Source organism: Artemia franciscana, chromosome 1 (genome assembly GCF_032884065.1).
Source record: "Artemia franciscana chromosome 1, ASM3288406v1, whole genome shotgun sequence".
Taxonomy (NCBI): domain Eukaryota; kingdom Metazoa; phylum Arthropoda; class Branchiopoda; order Anostraca; family Artemiidae; genus Artemia; species Artemia franciscana.
The window spans coordinates 29,735,081-29,762,136 of NC_088863.1; the positions used below are offsets into that span (position 1 = coordinate 29,735,081).

Genomic DNA, 27,056 nt, shown 5'->3' on the forward strand with positions numbered 1-27,056 from the left:
GTCTTTTGATTCCTCGGCACGCCTTCTTTTTTCACTTTCTCTTTTAGCAGCAAGTCTGCTTCTGCGTTGCTCTGGTAGTTCCTCGGCATGCTTTCTGTTCTTTCTTTCTCTATCAGCCTCAAGCCTGTTTCCCTGCTGGTCTTTTGATTCCTCGGCACGCCTTCTTTTTTCACTTTCTCTTTTAGCAGCAAGTCTGCTTTCGCGTTGCTCTGGTAGTTCCTCGGCACGCTTTCTTTTCTGACTTTCTCTATCAGCAGCAAGTTTTTTGGCATAGACTCTTTGAGCATCTTCATCTTTGAGCAGTCATTGTAAACTTAAACATTAATAGATTTCTACGCGAACATATGTCTTATATAACTTGAATGACGTCACCTTCAAAGCAAAAATGATGGCAACTAATTTCATGACGTCAGCCGAAACATGACGTCACCTGATCCATCCACAGATCCACACACAGACAACTTATTTTTATATATATAGATATATATTTAACTACGTAAAACTTGCGAATATACAACATTCTTGGCTGTCCCATTGTCTCTGCATATAAATAGATTGTCAGGTTTACCGACTCTTGAACATGCAACATATAATTGTCCATGGGAAAAACAATCTCTATTCAGATCTATACCTCATTATTCTAATGATTGCCCTTGAGCTTTGTTGATGGTGATTGCTAATCGAACATTCCCTGTATACGGGATAGGAATATAAATGACGCCCGGGACACTCAAAGAGAAATCACAGACTGGGACACCGGGACACAAATGACGACCGGGACACGGGGAATATAAATGACGACCGGGACACAGGGAAAAAACTACAACGGGGACGCCGGGGGGCAAAGGGGGATATATAAATGACGACAGCGACACAGGGAATGGTCGATTAGCAATCACCATCAACAAAGCTCAAGGGCAATCATTAGAATCATGAGGTATAGATCTCACTATGGATTTTTTTCCCATGGACCATTATATGTTGCATGTTCAAGAGTCGGTAAACCTGACAATCTATTTATATGCACAGACAAAGGGACAGCAAAGAATGTTGTATATTCGCAAGTTTAGCGTAGTTAAAAACACATATATATATATATATATATATATATATATATATATATATATATATATATATATATATATATATATATATATATATATATATATATATATATATATATATATATATATATATATATATATATATATATATATATATATATATATATATATATATATATATATATATATATATTCGAAAGTTTTACGTAGTTAAAAACATATATATATATATATATATATATATATATATATATATATATATATATATATATATATATATATATATATATATATATATATATATATATATATATATATATATATATATATTCACAGGTGGGACATAGGGACACAACTACAATGGCGCGTAATTAATATGGCGCGTAACGACTTACGCGCGCGGGAGGCTTGGGGGGGCGCGAAGCGCCCCCACCAACTAGGTGTTGGGGTGGCGCGAAGCGCCACACCAACAGCTAGTATATATATATACATATATATATATATATATATATATATATATATATATATATATATATATATATATAAGCTGTGTAAAAATATATAGACTAAGTACTTGAGGTAGTACTTGACGTACTACTTAAGTAAAATTTTGGCAAGTACTTGATACTTGATACTTAAGTAAAAAAAACAATGAATACTTAATACTTGATACTTAAGTAAAAATTCGGAGTACTTGTTGCAGCACTGGTTAGGCATTAGTCGATTAGCATGAAACAAAGAATTTACATTAAAAGCAACAGTTTCGAGGGCCGCTCGTAGGTCCTCCTCGTTGCCCGCCTTCAAACTAATTACTGTGTCATCTGCAAACAATATTGGTAATTCATCGTCCAAAGGCATTCAGTTTGGAAGGTCATTTATGTATATCAAAAAAAGTAACGGTCCCAATACAGACCTTTGTGGAACCCCTATATTTTCTAAAAGAAAAATATGAGATGATTCCTCATCAACTTAGACTGTAAAACTTCTTTCTAGTAAATAAGATCTCACTAAATCAAGAGCTATTCCACGAATTCCTATATTTTCCAACTTATCAAAAATAATTGTATGTTCTATTGTGTCAAAAGCTTTTTTAATGTAAAAAAAATAGAGTTGCCACCAATTAACTATCATCCATAGAATCTGATAAGAAATTATATAAGGCAGCTACTGCTTGCTCTGTTGACCTACAACGCTAGAAGCCAAACTAATTGGGAGAAAAAAAATATTCGTTACTAAAAATGAGGTAAATCTACTCTTTATTATTTTTTCAAAAACTTTACAGACAGGTGATAAAATAGTGATAACCCTGTAATTATTTAGATTATCGCCTTTCTTAAAGTTTTCTTAAAGTTTTTTAAAGTTTTCAGTATTAATTTCATTTGGATACTGTATCTTCACCTTATATAATCTGTTTTTTTTCTTTTATACTATTTAACAAGCTTTGAGTAAACAATGGCTTACGAGGTAAATCCTGACATTTTCTTAATACCCATTTGACATCGGTCAAATATTTGGTTAAACTTACTATAAAATAAAACAATTGACTGATTCGGGTCTTCAATATTTAAGAGATTACTCCAATCTATATCTCTTACTTTTATTTCCATTTCATCTATTCTTTTCTGGTTAATTACCCTTTTACAACTTTTATTTCGTCTCTTTTCATGCTCCATTCTTTATCCAGAGAAGTAAGAAGCAACAAGACAATGATCAAATGTATCATCTATATATATAAAAATAAGTTGTTTGTCAACTGACGTCATGTTCGTCCACTAACGTCATTATAAGTATTGAGCAGTATGACGTCATGTATGTATTTTGTATGTTTGTATATGACGTCAAAGGCTTTGTATATGACGTCATTATAAGTATATAAGAAGGCGTTTCAAAGAGAAATTTTTAGTATAGATCTTAAAATGACAGAAGAAACAGCCGAGGAAGCTGCTCAAATAGTTAATTCAAAGAGAAATTTTTGTATAAATCCTACAATGGCAGAAGAAACAGTCGAGGAAGCTGCTCAAAGAGTTAATGCCAAAAGGCTTGCGGCTAAAGAACGCAAAACCGCGCAGTTAGATGAGAATCAACCTGGACAGCGAGAGTCAAAACTGAAAATGATAGCGATGATGATTGGGCTTGGGATTTTGACTTGGATAAGGTCATCAATGCCTACCAGATTTTATCTAGTGCTTCTGTTCAAAACAGCAATCGAATTGATACCTACTGATACGCAACTATCAACGAAGTGGCAATCGTTATGGTCAGTTCTTACCACAAGATAATATTTTTTATAGGCGAAACAATCAGTTGACAAGAATTGCTTAAACTCATCGATGCTACGATGCCCTACAATGCCCGTGTCTTCCGGCAAAAGTTGCTCTCCTTCATCTCCTACAGAGTTATGGGAGAAATACAAATCGCAAATGGCCGAGAATATACTAAACCGAATACGGCTAGAAAGGTCAGATATGACCTTGGTCTTTATAACAAAAATTTACAACTGCACTTTAGTTATGATTGAAGATTTGTGCTTATCTATTGCAAACAAACTTCTCAAGCATTTGGGAATGCCTTCACCTAATCGTACTGCTTCTATTTCTACATGGGTAGAATGGGATCGTGAACAAAGTTACAACACAATTGATCTATTGTCGTATGTTACAGACCGGGACAACGGGACACAAGGAATATAAATGACGAACGGGACACTCAAAGAGAAATTACAGAACGGGACAACGGGACACAGGGACACAACTACAACGGGGACGCCGGAAGGGCACATGGGGGATATATAAATGACGACGGGAACACAGGGAATATTCGATTAGCAATTATCATCAACAAAGCCCAAGGGCGATCATTAAAAAAATGCGGTATAGATCTGAATACGGATTGTTTTCCCATGGACAATTATATGTTGCATGTTCAAGAGTCGGTAAACCTGACAATCTATTTATGTGCACAGACAATGGGACAGCGAAGAATATTGTATATTTGCAAGTTTTACGTAGTTAAAAACATGTATATATATATATATATATATATATATATATATATATATATATATATATATATATATATATATATATATATATATATATTATATATATATATATATATATATATATATATATATATATATATATATATATATATATATATATATATATATATATATATATATATATATATATATATATATATATATATATATATATATATATATATATATATATATATATATATATATATATATCTATATATATAAAAATAAGTTGTCTGTGTGTGGATCTGTGGATCTGTGGATCAGGTGACGTCATGTTTCGGCTGACGTTATGAAATTAGTTGCCATCATTTTTGCTTTGAAGGTGACGTCATTCAAGTTATATAAGACATATGTTCGCGTAGAATTCTATTAATGTTTAAGTTTACAATGACTGATGAAGATGCTCAAAGAGTCTATGCCAAAAAACTTGCTGCTGATAGAGAAAGTCAGAAAAGAAAGCGTGCCGAGGAATCAAAAGAACAGCAAGGAAACAGGCTTGAGGCTAAAGAACGCAAAACCGCGCAGTTAGATGAAGATCCACCTGGACAGCGAGAGTCAAAACATATTAAAACTGTAAATGATAGCGATGATGATTGGGTTTGGGATTTTGACTTGGAAAAGGTCATCAATGAATACCAGATTTTAGTTAAAAAAACAAAGGTTCGGCGATATGTATTTCATAGTGAAGCTGAAAAATAAAGAAGAAAAAGAAAACTGAAAAAAGAAAAAAGAGAAATTACAGACTGGGATACCGGGACACAAATGACGACCGGGACACAGGGAATATAAATGACGACCAGGACACAGGTATTTAAGAATATCGTTCAAAGACAAATTTTTAATTGTAAGAAGACCGTTGAAAGAGAAATTTCTAATTGTAAAATGACTGAAAAACCTACAATGGCAACGGTACCACCATTGAAGTAGATAACCAGTGGGTTTACGGCCAGCCTACCATCTTCAAAGATACCACGATAGGAAGATTCTACACCATTCACCCCAATCAACATGAATGCTTCTTTCTACGCCTGCTTTTGGTGAATGTACCCGGTCCGACATCCTTTGAGTATTTGAGAACTGTAAACGGTACTATACATGACACTTACCGTAGTGCATGCCAAGCTCTGACTTTATTGGAGAATGACCAACACTGGGATAACTGCATCAATGACGCGTGCGAAACGTCAACCCCAAGTCAAATTCGTACACTTGCTCTCCATCAGCTCCTACAGAGCTATGGGAAAAATATAAGTCAAAAATGTCCGAAGATATACTCCATCGAAAACAGTTAGAGACGTCAGAAATGACTTTTGATTTTACATCAGAAATTTATAACGACACTTTAGTTATTATAGAAGATTTGTGCGTACGTATGGCAAACAAACCTCTTCAGGATTTGGGAATGCCTTCACCTAACCGTATCGCTGCTGTTTCGACATGTGTAGAATTGGATCGTGAACAAAGTTACAGTACGAGTGATCTATTCTCGTATGTACAAAATAACATTTACAAGTTAACGTCGGAACAAAAAGACATTTATGATACGATAGACTCAATTTCAGGACGTATACAACTACCTGCTGATTTCTGTAGTTTAGTGACGTCCAAAAATGAATTGATTGAAAAAGTATTTCCGAACATTCTAAAAAATTATAAAAATAATAAATGGCTTTTAGTTATTATAGAAGATTTGTGCGTACGTATGGCAAACAAACCTCCTCAGGATTTGGGAATGCCTTCACCTAACCGTATCGCTGCTGTTTCGACATGTGTAGAATTGGATCGTGAACAAAGTTACAGTACGAGTGATCTATTGTCGTATGTACAAAATAACATTTACAAGTTAACGTCGGAACAAAAAGACATTTATGATACGATAGACTCAATTTCAGGACGTATACAACTACCTGCTGATTTCTGTAGTTTAGTGACGTCCAAAAATGAATTGATTGAAAAAGTATTTCCGAATATTCTAAAAAATTATAAAAATAATAAATGGCTAAGTGAAAGAGCGATTACCCAAAAATATAGACGTCCACGAAATCAACAATATTGTTTTGACCAAGATTCGAGACCAGGCAGTCCTTTGCAAGTCAGTCGACACAGTTTTGGAACCAAATGAAGCGGTTAATTATCCATCTGAATTTTTAAATTCCATATATCGTTCAGGGTTTCCACCACACGTGCTACAACAAAAATAGGCGACCCACCAAAGCTTTGCAATGGCACGCGACTTGCCGTAAAAAAAACAATGGAAAGCCTAATAAAGGCGACAATCTTGACAGGGCATTTTGAGGGTAAGGCTGTTCTTATTCCTCGCATTCCCATGATTCCAACGGATCTGCCTTTTCAATTTAAAAGATTGCAATTCCCAATTCGATTAGCATTTGCAATCACCATTAACAAAGCTCAAGGTCAATCATTAGAAAAATGTGGTATAGATCTTAATACTGATTGTTTTTCCCATGGACAATTGTACGTTGCATGTTCGAGGGTCGGTAAACCTGACAATCTATTTATATGCAGCGACAATTGGACAGCGAAGAATGTTGTATATTCGCAAGTTTTACGCAGTTAATTTGTATTGTATCCATCTATCTATCTATCTATATAAAAACGAGTTGTGTGTATGCATGTTTGTTTGTTTGTAAAAAGAGCGTTTGCATATGACGTCATTATTAGTGCATACGGCTTTGTATATGCACAGACAATGGGAAAGCCAAGAATGTTGTATATTCGCAATTTTTACGTAGTTTAACTCCTGCAGACGAAATGAATGCTTGCCTGAAAAATTCTAATTTATGGGCACACGTAAAAATATTAAAATTAACTACAAATATGCGTGTCCGATTGCAAAACGATGATTCTGGTCAAACATTTTCAGATCAATTGCTGGCAATTGGAAACGGAAAGCTTCCAGTAGTGGGAAAGCCAAAAATGTTGTATATTCGCAATTTTTACGTAGTTTGAAACACATATATAAATCTATCTATATTCACAGGTGGGACACAGGGACACAACTACAATGGCGCGTAACTAATATGGCGCGTAACGACTTACGCACGCGGGGGGGCTTGGGGGGGCGCGAAGCGCCCCACCAACTAGGTGTTAGGGTGGCGCGAAGCGCCACCCCAACAGCTAGTATATATATATATATATATATATATATATATATATATATATATATATATATATATATATATATATATATATATATATATATATATATATATATATATATATATATATATATATATATATATATATATATATATGTATATATATATATATATATATATATATATATATATATATATATATATATATATATATATATGTATATATGTATATATATATATATACATATATATTTCATGAAAAGAGAAATCACCAATGCAACAGCACAAACACATAAAAAAAAAGAGACAGAAGGAGAAAAGGAAGACTGTTTTCCTAAATTAGTGATTAATATAGACCAGCACTTGAATGAGGCCTTAACCCTACTCATCCATACAATCACATAGGTCAAACAGCATAGCCAAACACAATCAACCATAAAGAATAATCCATGGACAGGCAGTCATGTCGTCAATAAGTATAAGTCGTCATTTACCAAACAATAGAAAAAATAATAAAGACAAATAATTCAGAGGCAACAACCAAACACAAGGGCTCATCAGGAGAATACACTGGCCTATAGGGTTTCGCCACTTTAAATTCTCTACCCAGCCAAGTGTTGTGGCGACCACAGAATATCCATGGCATCCCCGTGTCAGGTATCACCCCCAAAATACATGCCTATGAAAAAAAAACAGCAAATGTAAAACAACCAAGTAACACCAAAACAAGCTTATCCTGTTAATATATCCCTCTTTTTAGCAACAATAGGTAAACTAAATATGATAAAAATTTACCAAATCACAAGTATTAACACATTGCAAAAAAAAAATTAATGAACTAAACAATTATAGAATTACGCGCGCGGGGGGCTTGGGGGGGGGCGCAAAGCGCCCCCATCAACTAGGTGTTGGCTATCAACAGCTAGCTTAAAATAATATGAATATCAAAGCAAAAGTTGCTTGGTTATCACAAATTCTCAAAAAGAGTTTGACTCTTTCTCACAACTCTACTTTTTAAAACGATAAAAGCTTTAGCGTAAAGAGCGAGGCGTCGAGGAAGGGACAACCCCTTTCATATACGGAATAATTCCTGTTCGTTTTAAGTTTTAATTTAGCTTACTTTCAGTTGAAAAAACTTGTTTTTTTATTTGATTTCTGACCGTTTTGAATTAATGCATGTTTTGATTTTGGCTCACCGTACATGAATAATTAAAGCGAAACTTGTATATTATTTTTCTTTTGGCTAAATGGCTTTCTCATAGTTTTGATCGAACGATTTTGATAAGAAAAAGGGGTAGGGGAGGAGGCCAAGTTGCCCTTCAATTTTTGGCTACTTGAAAAGGCAACTAGAACTTTTTATTTTTCTAGGAACGTTTTTATTAGTAATAAATGTACGTAACTTACAAATTAACTTACGTAGCGAACTTTAATATTTTTATATTTTTACTATGTACACGAGGGCCCCCCTCGTCAATACCTTGCTCTTTACACTGAAGCTTGAATTTTGTCCCAACTCTTGTAGAATGACCCCTAAATCACAAAAGCCGTAGAATAAGTAGTTCTAATTACTAAAAATACTTTAGCGTAAAGAGCAAGGTATTGAGGGGGAAACAAACCCCCTTATATACTTAATAATTTCTGTTCGTTTTAAGTTTTATTGCTGCTCCATACTTCCAGTTGAAAAAAAAACTTTCTTTTATTTATTTTCTCATTTTTTGTTAAAATAATTCTAGAATATCCTGCACCCCCTTCATAGAAATTCTCTTCCCTTATGATAAATTCATCCATGGAAAGATCCTCCCACGTAACCCCCTCCACCCGACATGTCGATTGAAAAACTGTTTTTTTATTTAATTTCTGAACGTTTTTGAATTAATGTATGTTTTGATTTTGGCTCACCGCACAAGAATAATAAAAACGAAATCTGCATATTATTATTTCTTTTTGGCTAAGTGGCTTTCTCATAGTTTTGATTGGACGATTTTGATAAATAAAAAGAAGTGGGGAGGAGGCCTAGTTGCCCTCCAAATTTTGGTTACTTAAAAATGCAATTAGAAATTTTTGCTTTTTTTACGAACGTTTTTATTAGTAATAAATATACGTAACTTACGAATTAACTTACGAAACGAACTTCTATATTTGTATATTTTATTATGTATATGAGGGGGTTCGCCTTTTCGTCAATACCCCCCCCCCCCCAGCGCAAAAAAAGTCCCCCAGAAAACGTCCATACACTTCCCAATAACCATTACTATATGTAAACAATGGTCAAAGTTTGTAAATTGCAGCCCCACCCCTGGGGACTGTGGGGGATTAAGTCGTCCCCAAATACATAGTTATTAGGTTTTTTGGCTATCTTGAACAAAATAGATATGTCAAAATTTTTATCTGGTGACTTTGGGAAAAAATGAGAATGGGAGGGGGCCTAGGTACCCTTCAATTTGATTGGTCACTTAAAAAAGGCACTAGAACTTTTAATTTTTGCTGGAATGAGCCACCTTCCGAAATTCTAGGAAATGGGTCGATACGATCCCCCCTGAAAAAAAAAACAAATAAACACGCATCCATGATCTGTCTTCTGGCAAAAAATATAAAATTCCACATTTTTGTAGATAGGAGCTTGAAACTTCTACAGTAGGGTTCTCTGATACACTGAATTCGATAGTGTTATTTTCGTTACGATTCTGTGATTTTTAGGAGGTTTTTACGCCTATTTTCTAAAAAAAGGAAAAAATTTTCAGGCTTGTAGCTTTTAATAGATAAGACCAAAGTGGATGAAATTTAAATATTTAAAATCAGCATTAAAATTTGATTCTTTTGATGCAACTATTGGTATTAAAATGCCGCTTTTTAGAGTTTCGTTTACTATTCAGCTGGGTCGCTCCTTACTACAGTTTGTTACCACGAACTGTTGGATTTAGAAGTGGAAGATCATGAATACATAAGTGTTTATTTTTAGGTGCAATATAAGGAACTGACAAACCTTGATCTTGTGACGAAAATTTATGAAAATATTTATTTATATCAAGAGGACATTCTTCCAGTTCCTCCAAACTACCAGCAGGGATTTGTAAAATATTCAAATCATCCATAATCCAAATTCAATAATTATTCTACATCCCATCTCAGTGAGCCGATGTAAATACAAGATAGGAAAGAAAAGTAATAAAGAAGAGAAAAAAGACGAATATTTCGACAATAGGAACAAAGAAAAATAGAATAGAAATAAGAACAACAACAACAAAAAAGAAAAGGAAAAAAAAGAAGAACATAATCTCTTCTTGCATTCTCATATATTTCAGCCATTATTCGTATCATCATGTGAAGGCGAGCGCAATTTAACACAGATACATGAGCTAGATCATAAGCCAACTACAGTCATAAATCCTCATAATGAACTATAAATCCACTAAAAAATAATAAGCGACTACTTAAATCTATTCCTCATACATTTATCTCACTTACAGGAATTTATACAACTTATATATATTTATGCCACCAGGGAGAAGGGTCTACATATAGTGATTATTTGTACATCTATGGAAATCTATAATTCTATTCTATGCGAAACCTGGCACCCATTAAAAACTATATATTAATTGAACAGAAAAGCGAGAAAAAGCATTTTTATTTGCATTAAATGAAAATATACCTCTCTATTCTTATCTCTTTGAGAATGAAAGAGCTGAACTTATAGTCAAAATTACAGCATCTATGAAAGGCCAAGCTTTCATTCTATGTAAATTCTGAAACCCTATTGAAAACATAAAGAACTCGAACAATAAAAAAAACAGAATATTTACTTTCGAGATAGAGTCAGAATTTCATGGGATTGTTGATTCTAATAGAGGACGTTGATACAGTTCTAGAATATTCACAGTGCGCAAGAGCACTGGTCAAAAATAGCGAAATTGGGTGGCTACTTTGTTAAAATGATCGTAAGAGGCTTAAACCACATTCTCCACCTTGTACTCGCTCTATATATCTGAAGAATCTACACGTATTTAATACTATTAAGGAAATGTAAGTAGATAAGCCACACTGAAAAATAAAATAGTATTTATAACCGGTCGATTGAGATAAAGTATCACCCTACAACGATGGATAAAGTTCAAATTGGTATCTATAATGAATTGCCAATGGTATTTCTCAGCAAGTTGTGGAGATTGTTCCAATCTTAAACTCTTCTCTTATAATGCCTTAGAGATCCCCAGTGGTCTTGTTTGGTCGTGTTTATAACCTTTGCAAATCTGCTTGTGGTCGTGTTCGTAACAAACAAGACTTAAAATTTATGCTTGCTAACATGAGAAAACCCCATGAAGAGACAACAACAAGGGAACTCATTTTTTCTTCTTTCTTAACGATCACAGTTTTGAAAAGCCCATTTTTTTTCTATCGATTTGGGTAAAGATTGTCATTTAAACTCATACCTTTTAAACAGATTTTTTCGAAGTAATTAATTCCATCTTTTTGGATCAGGTCTTCTGGCCTCCCTTCAGAATTTCTACCAAGATTGACACATCTTCCGGTAGTGTAGTCAACCATAAATGCAGGGCAATCATTTCCAAGCTCCATGCAGAGCCTAAGAAAAATAATCTAATTTTATTTATCGGTTGTAATAGTCTGGTAAAGAGATAAAAAATTTGACAATGAAGATACAGATATAAAATTACAAAGTCAAACAGTTCGTGGTAACGAACTGTAGTAAGGAGCGACCAGGCTCAATAGTAAACGAAACTCTAAAAAAACGGAATTTTGATGCTAATAGATACATCAAAAGAATCAGATTTTTATGATCATTTTAAATGTATAAGTTTATCAAAATTAGTCTTACCCATCAATAGTAACGAGCCTGAGAAAATTTGCCTTATTTTGGAAAAGTCGGGAAACCCCTCCCCTAAAATTCATAGAATAAAGTCATAAAAAGTCATAAGAGTCTTATAGTAAATCATATCATCACATTCAGCATATCAGAGAACGCTACTGTAGAAGTTTCAAGCTCCTATCTACAAAAATGTGGAATTTCGCTTTTTTTTGCCAGAAGACCGATCACGGGTGCGTGTATTTGTTTTCTTTTTTTCCCAGGGATGATCATATCGACCCAGTGGTGCTAGAATTTCACGAGATGACTCATTCTAACGGAAATTAAATGTTTTAGTGCCCTTTTTAAGTGACCGTAATAAGTTAATTCGTAATAGCAATGTCTTAAGGGACGACTTACTCCCTCACTGTCCAAGGGGGAGGGGCTGCAAGTTACAAAATTTGACCAGTGTTTAGGTATAATAATGGTTATTGGGAAGTTTACAGATTTTTTCAGGGGGATTTTTTGGTTTGGAGGGGGGTTGAGGGGAGGGATTACCATGGGAGGATCTTTCCATGGAGGAAATTGTCATGGGAGAAGATAATTTCACGAAGGGAGTGCGGGATATTCTAGAACTATTTAAAACAAAAACAAAACTATTAAAAAATAAATAAGGAAAAGTTTCTTCAACTGAAAGTAAGGAGCAGCATTAAAACTTAAAACGAACAGAAATTATTATGTATGTATCTGATTCATGTCCTCCTAAATACCTCGCTCTTTACGCTAAAGTATTTTTAGCAATTTCAACTAATTATTCTATGGCCCTTGGGATACAGAGGTCATTCTTAAAGAATTGGGAAAAAATTCAAGCTTGTAAAGAGTAAAGAGCGAGGTATTAACGAGAAGGCGAATCCCCTCATATCTATACATATATGAAAAGATGTAGTGTCCGTTACATTACCGTTATTACCGTTACATGAGCTCAAAAAATTGAGGCTCTTTTTAAAGTTTATTAAATTGTTAAAAATATAAAAAAAACTGGTGATTGCACAAATATTTCAATATATTTTGACAATGGATTAAAGAAATTTGGAAATCTTAAAACAGAAAACCAAAAGTTTGAAGTTTAGTAGAAATTGTTGAATTTTAGAATGCTTGCTGCTCAAAGAAAGGTTGTCAAAGTGTCAATTAACGTCAAAAAGAACTTATTATTAAATTGCTTAAAATGTAAGAAACTGGTGATTGCACAAATATTTCTATATATTTTGACAATGGATTAAAGCAATTCGAAAACCTTAAAACAGAAAACCAAACCAATTTACGTCATCAATTCAATCCAAAAGTGACATAGCGTTGCCGAGACCCAGAACACAAGGGACAATAAGAATCCATAAATAGAAGCCTGCCGCGTGCCATGCTGGGGCCCCCGGGAACCGGTGGCAAAGCCGCCAGGACCCAGCACTGTCTATGGGTAGAACACAAAGGACAATGCGAATCCATATATAGAAGCCTGCCGCGTGCCATGATGGGGCCCGGCGACGAAGCCGCCGGGACCTAGTACTGTCTGCGGTTAGAACAGAAGGGACAATGAGAATTCATATATAGAAGCCTGTGTGTGTTTGTGTTTGTGTGTGTGGGGGGGGGCGTTGACGGAATATTTAGCAGAACACTGAGAAGAAGGTTTACGAGGCAAAAAAAAGACAGCGATTTTTAGTGAAGTCCGATTTTTTCTCTAAAACAGTTGGTCTCATTCTGTTAAATTTTACTGTATAATGAATTTTTGCAGTGACTGAAATCCTGTTCAAAAGTTTTACATTTCATATTACCATAACAATTGAAAATAAGTTTTTGACTATATTGTAACCCCTTTTATAGTTCGTAAAAGAAGCAAAAAATATTTTTGTCCGTTTCTTTTAAAATGTTTCCTATTTTGGATGTACAGCTCATTAAAATCTCCTTCTTCCTTGATGAAAGGATTTTAATAATAATATGTTTTAATTTTTTCTACTGTTGAGCTTAAACAAAAAAAGTATTTTCAATCCTTGAGAACATCATCTCGGGTCAGTAGTAATCCTTTTGATGCTGTTCAAGAGTTTGAGGGATATTAAGCAGAAAGCAATGTTATATTGCTTTTTTGAAAGAATGCAGTCTTCTTCAAGGCAGAGATGGTATTATTTCGATTGTTTTGTCAGTTGGAAAAAGTTAGTAGTTATCACTCCTGAAAACAATGAATGGAATGTGTTTGGAAGCTTATAAGCTACAATGTGCTTTAAATGATGTCTGTGCTCAAAGAAAAAGAATATTTATTTTTAAACTAAAGACTGCTCCTCCGTTTTTTACGTTTAAGTTGATCTAAAATTCCTTCTTGAAGCATTGAGTCAAGATGACAGAGCTAAACTTCAAAGTAAAAAGGGAAGGAATATTAGAGGTGGTTTAATGGATCAAATTCTGCCGTAGAAAAGTAGCACTTTCGGCCTTATTGCGGCGCAAAACGACAATTTTGCCCAAAAACGTCACCAGCTTGCTACCGATTAAAAAACGAAGAAAGCCAACCAATTAAAAATTATGGAAGAACCAAATATTGAGTTTTTTTAGTTTCAGAAGCGGTAATATCACGTGATGACACTTTTTTTTTCCTAAAAATGCACGTAGTCCATACAAAATGAAAGGTTAACACAAGACAATTATTTTAAAGCTTCTACTAATTAAGTTGATTCTGTTAGGTTTTGATAGGATGATGAACATAGTGTATAATTGTGCAATGTCCATTATGAAGAAGAACTGTTGGATCTTTGAATGTGCGAGTGGAGTGTGCTTGAATCCCGAAAAGTATATTTTTATGCCCCAATTTCCCAACTCCCCGTGAGCCTTGAGATGAAAGTAAAAAGAGGCTACATAAAAGATTATGTTCACTTTCTTACCGCTATATAATTTGGAGAGGCGGGGACGACACGAATGCCACCGGGAAATTTTTGTGGGGGGATGGGTGAACAAATGATACCAGAAGCGTTGTTTTCATTGTTGTTTTGTTAGTGTTCTCGTATTTTTATACATTTTTTAGCATTTTCTAAGGGAGACAGTGTCCCCCCTACTCCATTAATGCGTCCATGGTGATAATTCCTATGGAAAGATTCGTCTGAAGAATTTTCCTCAGAACCCGTGGAAATAAGGACCCTGATTAAAAATGTTTATTTCAAACCCTCCGCTCCTAATCAATAATTGGTTAGGTGCATTTTTTTTCAGGGATGATTATTGTTGGCGTCAAAAGACTATTATACAAATATTAAACTAGAGTTTTGAAAAAAAAAAGCTGAAGGAGGAGGTAGAAGCCTCATTCAAATTTAAAACAGCCTTAGACCAAACAGCACGTCCTAAATTGTAAGAAAGAGCTATCCTTCTCAATAGAAACCGAAAACCTAAAAGGAAAGATCCATTGCAATATACGCAACACCATAGTCTATTTTTCAGGCTCCAAGTATGCAAAATGTATTTATTTTAAAGTTGCTTATCACTCTAATTAGCATTTGAAAGTTAGAAATGGAATAATATAATTTTACAATTTTAGATCAGTTTCTACCATTATAGCAACAGGAATTAAACTCTCACGAATTAAGCGATTAGCAATTAAGCCGCATATGGATACAATTGAATGAAAAAACTTAGTCACGTTATTTTGAAATAACTTGAACATTTTGGCTTGTTTAATTTAGTAATCAAAAGAAAACTTTATGATGTTACTTTTAGTTTTATAGCGACGTTGTCATATATCTGTTTACTTCCTATTTATTTCAATATTTTAATCGAAACAGGAAATTGACCGTAGTGGTCAAACAGGCCGTGGTAACTAACTGTAGGTAAGGTTTATAAGTAATTAAATAAAAAAAAACTAATTTTTTTAGCTGAAAGTAAGGAGCGACATTAAAACTTAAAACGAACAGAAATTCCTCCGTATATGAAATGGGTTTTCCCCTCCGCAATCCCTCGCTCTTTACGCTAAAGCTTTTAATTGTTTTAAAAAGTAGAATTGTGGCAAAGAGTCAAACTTTAGCGTAAAGAGCGAGGGATTGCGGAGGGGAAAACCCATTTCATATACGGAGTAATTTCTGTTCGTTTTAAGTTTTAATGTCGCTCCTTACTTTCAGCTAAAAAAATTAGTTTTTTTTTTATTATTTAATTTCTGAACGTTTTTGAATTAATACATGTTTGGTTTTGGCTCTCCGCACATAAATTATTAAAATGAAATTTGTATATTAATTCTTTTTTGGCTAAATGGCTTTCTCTTAGTTTTGATCAGACGATTTTGAGAAATAAGGGGTGGAGAAGGAGCCCTAGTTGCCCTCCAATTTTTTGGTTACTTAAAAAGGCAACTAGAACTTTTAATTTTTAACGAACGTTTTTATTAGTAAAAAATATACATAACTTAAGAATTAACTTACGTAACAAATTTTCATAACCTTATATTTTTATTATGTATACGAGGGGGTTTGTACCCTCGTTAATACCTCGCTCTTTACACTAAATCGTAAGTTTTGTCCCAATTCTTTAAGAATGACCCCTGAATAAGAAAGGCCGTAGAATAAATAGTTGAAATTACTAAAAATACTTTAGCATAAAGAGCGAGGTATTTATCTCCCCCTAAATACCTCGCTCTTTATGCTAAAGTATTATTAGAACCCCTCATATGCGTAATAATCTCTGTTTGTTTTAAGTTTCAATGCTACTCCTTCCTTTCATTTGAAAAAAGTTTTCATGTTTATTTTTCATTGTTTTCTTATAGTAATGCTAGAAAATCCTGCGCCCTTTTCATTGAATTTTTCTTCCCCCATGACAGATTCCTCCAAGGAAAGATCCTCCAACATAGCCTCCTCTTCTCATCCCCACCCCCAAACAAAATAAAATCCCCCTGAAAACGTCTGTACACTTCCCAATAACCATTACTATATGTAAACACTGGTCAAAGTTTGTAACTTGCAGCCCCTCCCCCAGGAATGGTGGGGGAGTAAGTGATCCCCAAATACATAGTTATTATGGTTTTCGACTATACTGAACAAAATGGCTATCTCAAAATTTTGATCCGTTGACTTTGGGAAAAAAATGAGTGTGGGAGGGGGCCTAGATGCCCTCCAATTTTTTTGGTCACTTAAAAAGGGCACTAGAACTTTTCATTTCCGTTAGAATGAGCCCTCTTGTGATATTCTAGGACCACTTGGTCGATACGATGTCCCCTGGGAAAAAAAAAATTAAAAAAAAATAAACACGCACCCGTGATTTGTCTTTGGCCAAAAATTCAAAATTCCACATTTTTGTAGATAAGAGCTTGAAACTTCTACAGTAGGGTTCTCTGATACGCTGAATCTGATGGCTGAATCTGTCTTAAATTAGGCAAATTTTCTCAGGCTCGTAGCTTTTGATGGGCAAGACTAAACTTGATGAAACTTATATATTTAAAATCAGCATTAAAATGCGATTCTTTTGATGTAGCTATTGATATCAAAATTCAATTTACAGTTCGTTACCACGAACTGTTTGACTGAAGGTAACGCTCAAAAGTAAAAAAAAACGGAATTTTGATGTCAACTGATACGTCAAAGAAATAGTTTAGTATGCTGATTAAATAAGAAAAACAAGTTTTTTAACTGAAAGTAAGGAGCGACGTTAAAACTTAAAGCGAACCGAGATTACTCCGTATATGAAAGGGGATGTTCCCTCCCCAACACCCAGCTCTTTATGCTAACGTTTGACTCTTTCTCTCAACTCTGTTTATGGGTCTCAACGTGAGTTTTGTCACAGAGCAGTGTACTTTAAGTTTGGTTATTTCTTTCTTTTTTTATAATTAAACCCGATTGAACCTCTTGAACGTCTTGAACCTCTACTTTTTAAAACAGTAAAAAACTTTAGCGTAAATAGCGGGGCGTTGAGGAGGGATCAGCCCCTTTCATATACGGAGTAATATCTGTTTGTTTCAAGTTTTAATGTCGCTCCTTACTTTCATGAAAAAAACTTGTTTTTCTTATTTAATTTCTGAACGTTTTTTAATTAATGCATATTTTAATTTTGGCTCTCCGCACATGAATAATTGAAACAAAATTTGTATATTAATTTTTTTTTGGCTAAATTGCTTTCCCATATTTTTGATTCGACAATTGTGAAAAAAAGGGGCAGGGGAGGATGCTTAGTTACTCTCCAATTTTTTGGTTACTTAAAAAAGCAACTAGAACTTTTGGTTTTTTACGAACGTTTTTATTAGTAAAAATATACGTAAATTACGAATTTACTAACGTAACGAACTTCTATATTCGTATGTTTTTACTAGGTATATTAGGGGGTTCGCCCCCTCGTCAATATTTCACTCTTTACACTAAAGCATAAATTTTGTCCAAATTCCTTAAGAATGACCCCTGAATCATAAAGGCTGTAGAATAAATAGTTGAAATTACTAAAAATACTTTAGCGTAAAAAGCGATGCATTAGGAGGAGGTGAACCCCTCATATGCGTAATAATTTCTGTTCTTTTTATTTTTTAATGCTGCTCTTTACTTTCAGTTGAAAAAACTTTTTCATTTTTATTTTTTCTTTTTTTAAAGGCTAGAAAACCCTGCCCCCTTCATGAAAATTTTCTTGCCCCATGAAAAATTCATCCATTGAAAGTTCCCCCAGCTTAACCCCCTCCCCTCAATCCCTCCCCCAACCAAGAAAACCCTCCTTAAAACATCTGTACACTTCCCAATATCCATTACTATATGCAAACACTGTTTAAAGACTGTAACTTGCAGCCCCTCCAACGGGGACTGTGGGCGAGCCAGTCATCCCCGAAGACATAATTATTAGGTTTTTCAACTATGCTGAATAAAATGGCTATCTCAGAATTTTGATCCGGTGACTTTGAGAAAAAATGAGCGTGGGAGGGAACCTATGTGCCCTCAAATTTTTTGGTCACTTAAAAGGGCACAGGAACTTATAATTTCTGTCAGAATGAGTTCTCTGGCGACATTCTAGGACCACCGTGTCGAAATGTTCACCCCTGGGAAAAAGGAAAAAAAGTAAATAAACACGCACCCGTGATCCGTCTTGTGGTGAAAAATACAGAATTCCACATTTTTATAGATAGGCGCTTGAAACTTCTACAGTGGGCTTCTCTGATACGCTAAATGTGATGGTGTGATTTTTGTTAAGATACTACGACGTTTAAGGGGTATTTCCCCCTATTTTTCTAAATAAAGCAAATTTTCTCAGGCATAAAAATTCGATTCTTTTGATGTTTCTATTTGTATTAAAATCCCGTTTTTAGAGTTTCAGTTACTATTGAGCCGGGTCGCTTCTTACTACAACTAATTAAAATAACAAGTTTTCTTAACGACAAGTAAGGAGCGACATTAAAACTTAAAACAAACAGAAATTACTCCGTATATGAAAGGGGTTGTCCCCTCCGCAACGCCCCGCTCTTTACGCTAAAGTTTTGACTCTGTCATAACTCTACTTTTTAAAATTATAAACAAAACTTTAGCGTAAAGAGCGAGGCGTAGCCGAGGGGACAACCCCTTAGTTAGTTAGTGTTACCCGTCGAAAGCTACGAGCATTAGAAAATTTGCTTGATTTTCAAAAAAGGGAAGACGTCCCCCCTAAAAGCCAAGAAATATCAATGAAAACCAAATAATCAGATTCAGCGTGTTAGAGAACCCTACTGTAGAATTCTCAAGCTCCTATATACAAAAATATGGAATTTAGCATTTTTTGCCAGAAGAAAAATAACGGATGCATGTTTATTTGTTTTTGTTTGTTTTTTTCAGGGGTGATCGTATCAAAATAGTGGTCATAGATGACCGGCAGAGGGTACATTCAAACAAAATTAAAAGTTCTAGTGCCCTTTTTAAGTGAACAGAAGGATTGGAGGGTAACTAGCCCCTCCCCCTACCACGTCAGTTTATTCTCCAAAGTTTTCCTATCAAACTTTGAGATAGTCATTTTATTCAGCATTGTTGAAAATCCAGTATCTATGCCTTTAGGGGTAACATGGTCCCTACAGCCTCTGGGGAGAGACCTCTAATTTATGACGTTTGCCCATTGTTTGCTTATAGCATTTGTTATTGGAAAGTATGCAGATATTTTTCGGGGAAGGGTAAGGGTAGTGCTTTGGGGTGGGTTTCCATGGGGAGAATTTTCTGTTGGGATGAAGATTCCCGGAGGCGAACTTTCCTGGGAAAATTTTACACTGGGGGAATTTTACTAAATTCCTATCGAAATTACTTTTGTTACTTTTACTTTCTCTTTGCCAACTAAATTTTGCAAGTGAAGATGTTCCATGGGAATAGTCTGGAGGCTATTTTCAGCAGGTTTGAATTTCTGGGAAAATATTTCCACGGAAGAGGGATTTCTGGAGTGATCGGGAAAAAATTAAATATTAAAGTCTTTCCAAATGAAAGTATACTAAGGACGAATATTCAGACTGCATCGTCCACAATAAATTTCAAAGTGGTGGGGGGGGGGGGGGGGTTTCAGAAAGGATGGAATTCTCCGGAAGGAATTTTATGGAGGGGTTGTGTTTTACGTGGGAGTAAGTTTCCAAGGAGGAGTTGCCCGTGAGGAGAGATAATTTTTAATGGAGAGTGAGCTGAATTTACCGGCATTATTTGAAATACGATCAGATATTAAATTTAGATTTAAAAAAATGGTTTTTCTACTGAAAGTAAGGAGCAACATCAAAACCAAAAACGAACAGAAATTATTCCGTATACTAAGGGGTTGTCCTTCTCCTCAATATCTTGCTTTTTACGCTGAATTTTGACTGTTTGTCCCAGTTATTAAGAATGACTCCTTAAAAACTATATATATATATATATATATATATATATATATATATATATATATATATATATATATATATATATATATATATATATATATATATATAAATATGCTCTATGGTGAATCATGGAGTATTAATTGTATATATTGATATGGTTTTTTTTCTTTTTTATTGTTTTTGATTTTATTTTTAGATTTGATTTTCTTTATTTAAATCTTAGATTTTAAAGACTTTTTTAGATTTTATCTGTTCTCTTTTAATTGGTTATTTCTATGTTTAGCGCTAACACCTAGGTTTAAACAAGCAAAACATACTTCATTTTTTTCGATTTTTCTTTTCCTTTTAATGGTCATAGACCAGTTGTTTTTCCTTTTTGCTTTTTTTAGATTTTCTTTCTTTGTCTTGTGGGGGTTCTTGTATGGTCCCAAAACTTATTGAATTTGCGTCAGCAATTAGACTGATTGCCCGTAATTGGAAAAAATTGTAACGAATAATTTTCGATCAAGTTTACATTCAATTTTATTGACCATGGTCTTTTAGGATATTCCGTAAGACCAGAAAGATAAATATGAGCAAAAAGGACTTGATCGATGATAAAACAGATAAAAATAAAATTTAACCAAAGATATACGTAAGAAATAGGACTTCAGCCCTTCTCTCTTACCGCAAATGTAAATATTGCATAGGTTTTTTTTACCTATCTATATATATATAAAAATAAGTTGTTTGTCTGTCTGTCGACTGACGTCATTATAAGGATTGAGCTGTATGTCGTCATGAATTTAGTTGTCGTCATGTTTTTTATGACGATGCTTAGTATATGACGTCATTATAAGTATTTAAGAAAATCGTTCAAAGACAAATTTTTAATTGTAAGAAGATCGTTGAAAGAGAAATTTTTAATTGTAAAATGACCCAAGAACCTACAATGGCAACAGCCGAGAAAGCTGCTCAAAGAGTCTGTGCCAAAAGACTTGCGGTTGATAGAGAAAGTAAGAAAAGAAAGCGTTCCGAGGAATCACAAGAACAGCATGAAAACAGGCTTGCGGCTGATAGAGAAAGTAAGAAAAGAAATCGTGCCGAGGAATCACAAAAACAGCAAGAAAACAGTCTTGCGGCTGATAGAGAAAGTAAGAAAAGAAAGCGTGCCGAGGAATCACAACAACAGCGTGAAATTAGGCTTGCGTCTCAAAGAGAAATCACCAAAAGAAAGCGTACCAAGGAGTCACAAGAGCAACCTGAAAATTATCGCCTGGCATTCAGGTACAGCCCAGTCGATGATTATAGCTTGAGTAGTTGTGTTCAAACCGGGACTATGTCTAAAATTTGTCCCTATTGCAAGGCCTTGAAATTCAATGGTGAAACAACGGGAATGTGTTGCGCCTCAGGAAAAGTTAAACTTCCTCTACTGGCTGGACCACCAGAGCCATTGAAGACTTTGCTTACTGGAACTACGTCAGAATCTAAGCGTTTTTTATCACAGATCAGAAAATATAACTCATGTTTCCAAATGATGTCGTTTGGTGCCCAAATCGAAAATCCAGATCAATTTATGCCTACTTTCAAAGTAAAAGGGCAAATTTATCATAGAACAGGGTCCCTTCTACCATTCTCAGGCGAGAATAATAAATTTTTACAACTGTACTTCATCAGTGATAGAAATTCTGAATTGAATGCACGTTGCGAAATTTCTCCCGACGTTGAAAGGACAATCGTTTCCCAATTGCAACATCTTTTCCACGAAAATAATAATTTAGTACGTCTGTTCAAAACAGCCATTGATTTGATGCGTACTGATACGCATAAAATTGTTATTTCTGCTGACAAAACGCCTCCTGGCCAACATGTGCGTAGATACAATGCTCCAACTATCGACGAAGTGGCAATCGTTATGGTCGGTGATCAGTTTTTACCTCGAGATATTATTCTTCATAAGCGAAACGCTCAGTTGGTAAGAATTGCTGAAACTCATCGATGCTACGATGCTCTACAATATCCTATCATTTTTTGGGATGGAGCCGACGGCTATCACTTTAATATTAAATTGATAAATCCAGCCACTAGTTTTTGGCTTGCAGTCCGAAATCAGTGATATCGACGAAATCGTACAATATCAGGCTGGAAGATACATAAGCAGTAATGAAGCTGTTTGGCGAATTCTTTCATTTCCGATACATGAACGTAGTCCAGCTGTTGTTCACTTAGCGGTACATTTACAGAATGCTCGACGTGTTTATTTTTCGGAATCCAACGTGCAACAAAGAACCCTGAATCCACCAGATACAACGTTAACTGCTTTCTTTTCGTTATGCAAAAATGATTCTTTTGCAAAAAAAACTGCTGTATACTGAAGTGCCTTCGTATTACATGTGGAATACTAAAAATAAAGTATTTGAACGTCGAAAACAGGGTAAGTCAGTCGACGGCCAACCTACCATCTTCAAAGATACCTTGATAGGAAGACTCTACACCGTTCACCCAAATCAACATGAATGCTTCTTTCTACGCCTGCTTTTGGTAAATGTACCCGGTCCGACGTCCTATGAGTATTTGAGAACTGTAAACGGTACTATACATGACACTTACCGTAGTGCATGCCAAGCTCTGAATTTATTCGAGAATGACCAACACTGGGCAGACCAACACGTCCGACGTCCTATGAGTATTTGAGAACTGTAAACGGTACTATACATGACACTTACCGTAGTGCATGCCAAGCTCTGAATTTATTCGAGAATGACCAACACTGGGATAACTGCATCAATGACGCGTGCGAAACGTCAACTCCAAGTCAAATTCGTGCATTGTTTGGAATCATACTAACAACTTGCTTTCCTTCAGCTCCTACAGAGTTATGGGAAAAATATAAATCGAAAATGTCCGAAGATATACTCCATCAAAAACGGTTAGAGACGTCAGATATGACTTTTTATTTTACATCAGAAACTTATAACTACACTTTAGTTATTATTGAAGATTTGTGCGTATATATGGCAAACAAACCTCTTCAGGATTTGGGAATGCCTTCACCTAATCGTACCGCTGCTGTTTCGACATGTGTAGAATTGGATCGTTAACAAAGTTACAGCACGAGTGATCTATTGTCGTGTGTACAAAATAACATTTCTAAGTTAACGTCGGAGCAAAAAGATATTTATGATATGATAGTGCATTGTGTCGATAACAACGTTGGAGAAATTTTCTTTTTGGATGCACCAGGAGGTACTGGTAAAACATTTGTGATAAAACTGATTCTGGCATCAATTCGATCAAAAAATGATATAGCGTTGGCAATTGCGTCGTCCGGAATAGCCGAAACGTTGCTGCCTGGTGGAAGAACTGCTCATTCCGCTTTGAAATTGCCTCTGAATTTTCATTCTACAGAAACTCCCACGTGCAATATTTCCAAATCATCTGGGATGGGTAGAGTATTGCAGCAATGCAAACTTATTATTTGAGACGAGTGCTTAATGGCACACAAAAAATCGCTCGAGGCTCTGGATCAATCTTTGAATGATTTGCGAGGGAATTTGAAACCCTTTGGCAGCACATTAAAATTGCTTGCGGGAGACTTCAGGCAAACATTACCTATAATACCTAGATCATCCCCTGCAGACGAAATGAATGCTTGCCTGAAAAATTCTAATTTATGGGCACACGTAAAGACATTAAAATTAACTACAAATATGCGTCTCCGATTGCAAAACGATGACTCTGGTCAAACATTTTCAGATCAATTGCTGGCAATTGGAAACGGAAAACTCCCAGTAGACTTAATTTCAGGACGTATACAACTACCTGCTGAATTCTGTAATTTAGTGACGTCCAAAAATGAATTGATTGAAAAAGTATTTCCGAATATTCTAACCAATTATAAAAATAATAAATGGCTAAGTGAACGAGCGATTCTTGCACCCAAAAATATAGACGTCCACGAAATCAACAATATTGTTTTGACCAAGATTCGAGACCAGGCAGTCCTTTACAAGTCAGTCGACACAGTTGTGGAACCAAATGAAGCGGTTAATTATCCATCTAAATTTTTAAATTCTCTGGATCTCCCAGGGTTTCCACCACACGTGCTACAACTAAAAATAGACGTATCAATAATATTATTACGAAACATAAACCCTCCAAAGCTTTGCAATGGCACGCGACTTGCCGTAAAAAAAACAATGGAAAACGTAATAGAGGCAACAATCTTGACAGGGCCTTTTGAGGGTGAGGCTGTTCTTATTCCTCGCATTGCCATGATTCCAACGGATCTGCCTTTTCAATTTAAAAGATTGCAATTCCCAATTCGATTAGCATTTGCAATCACCATCAACAAAACTCAAGGTCAATCATTAAAAAAATGTGGTATAGATCTTAATACTGATTGTTTTTCCCATGGACAATTGTACGTTGCATGTTCAAGGGTCGGTAAACCTGACAATCTATTTATATGCAGCGACAATTGGACAGAGAAGAATGTTGTATATTCGCAAGTTTTACGCAGTTAATTTGTATTGTATCTATCTATCTATCTGTCTATATAAAAATTAGTTGTATGTATGCATGTTTGTTTGTTTGTAAAAAGAGCGTTTGCATATGACGTCATTATAAGTATATAAGGCTTTGTATATGCACAGACAATGGGAAAGCCAAGAATGTTGTATATTCGCAAGTCTTAAGTAGTTAAAAACACATATACATATATACATATATATATATATATATATATATATATATATATATATATATATATATATATATATATATATATATATATATATATATATATATATATATATATATTTATATATATATATATATATATATATATATATATATATATATATATATATATATATATATATATATATATATATATATATATATATATATATATTCATAGGTGGTACACAGGGACACAACTATAATGGCGCGTAACTAATATGGCGCTTAACGACTTTCACGCAAGGGGGGGCTTGGGGGGGCGCGAAGCGCCCCCACCAACTAGGTGTTAGGGTGGCGTGAAGTGCCACCCCAACAGCTAGTTTTCAATATTCTTTGAATATTTTTTCAGTTTTCTTGACGCCGTTTCAACCCACATCCCCTCCACCCAAAAAAAAACACAATAATTAAAGCATGCTTGAACAAAAAACAGAAAAATAAAGTATGGACAAATATCAAAAAATTGACTGAAAATAAAAGGAAGTGCAATAAAGAAAAATATCATTTTATCCGAATATATTTTGCTCCAATATTCAAGAAAATGTGTAAATATCCTGTTAGCAGGCTTTCGTTGATTACAATGCTTAATGGTTATACTATTTTATCACTGCTGATTCAAATAGCGAAATACAATAGAATGTTTTGAATTCTTTAAATAAGATTATCGAACTTATTCATTATAGCTAGTCTCAAATAGTAATTTTACAAACAAGCAAAATTATTGTCTTTTTAGGGAGGGAGGGGAATAAAATGCCCAATCTAACCTCAGCATACAAATCTTTGCATAAATAGGATTTTTCCAGATTTTCAAATACATCATGGTTTTTCTTAATCGGAAATAAACCGATTATTTGCCTTCATAGAGAATAATTGTTAGTGTCAATACAGACATGAAAGCAGCCATTAGGATCGTCACCAAATATTTCTAAAAAGTATTGAGTTTTATATAAAAATCTTCTTCTGGTTTTGAATGTGATGGTTACGCAAGGACATATCTAATTGATGTTGATACTTCTTAAAATGAGGGAATTAAAAATTAAAAAAAATAATATTATTGTCAGAAATCACTGCAATTTAAGTGTTGTGTTTTTTAAATGACGAGTTTTTTTTTAATTTTCTACCAATCAGATTTTGTGACAATATCCGATATATCTTTGTAGTTGCTATTTACTATTGCACTTACAAGGCTCGGAGCTGCTTGTTTTACTTTAGTCACACAAGTGAATTGTTAATAGTTTTTTTTTGGAATATCTTTCTCCTTTTTGGTCAATTATCTCTTCTTTTCTTTTTTTCTGTATGACGGATTTGAGCCAATGTCATTCTACAAACGAAGCCTGCAGTCAGGAGAATTTTCTTAAAAGTTTTATGTATCGACCAAGCTGAATTAGAGTAAAAAATATAGCATATGAATCAGAAAAGAAATTTTGGGCAATTTTGTCGGAAGCAAAATATTCCAAATCATTTAGGTTTCCATGCATGATAAAAAAATTTCCTCAAAGCCAAGGAATCG

At 34.5% G+C, this 27,056-nt stretch overlaps 2 protein-coding genes across 4 annotated transcripts in view; both read right to left on the reverse strand.

Annotated features, from left to right (window-relative positions):
* LOC136042166 (glycine receptor subunit alpha-2-like) overlaps positions 1 to 1,922 on the reverse strand; it is an 85,611-nt gene extending 83,689 nt beyond the window's left edge. Inside the window, exon 1 of the mRNA XM_065727126.1 lies at positions 1,812 to 1,922. Within this exon, the coding sequence (XP_065583198.1) occupies positions 1,812 to 1,922 (111 nt within the window). The remainder of the gene's footprint in view (positions 1 to 1,811) is intronic.
* Positions 1 to 27,056, reverse strand: part of LOC136028245 (uncharacterized) — a 306,509-nt gene that overhangs the window by 237,309 nt on the left and 42,144 nt on the right. For all 3 annotated transcript variants that reach the window (XM_065705985.1, XM_065705977.1, XM_065705994.1), the window contains exon 10: positions 11,657 to 11,808. In XM_065705985.1, the coding sequence (XP_065562057.1) occupies positions 11,657 to 11,808 (152 nt within the window). The remainder of the gene's footprint in view (positions 1 to 11,656; positions 11,809 to 27,056) is intronic.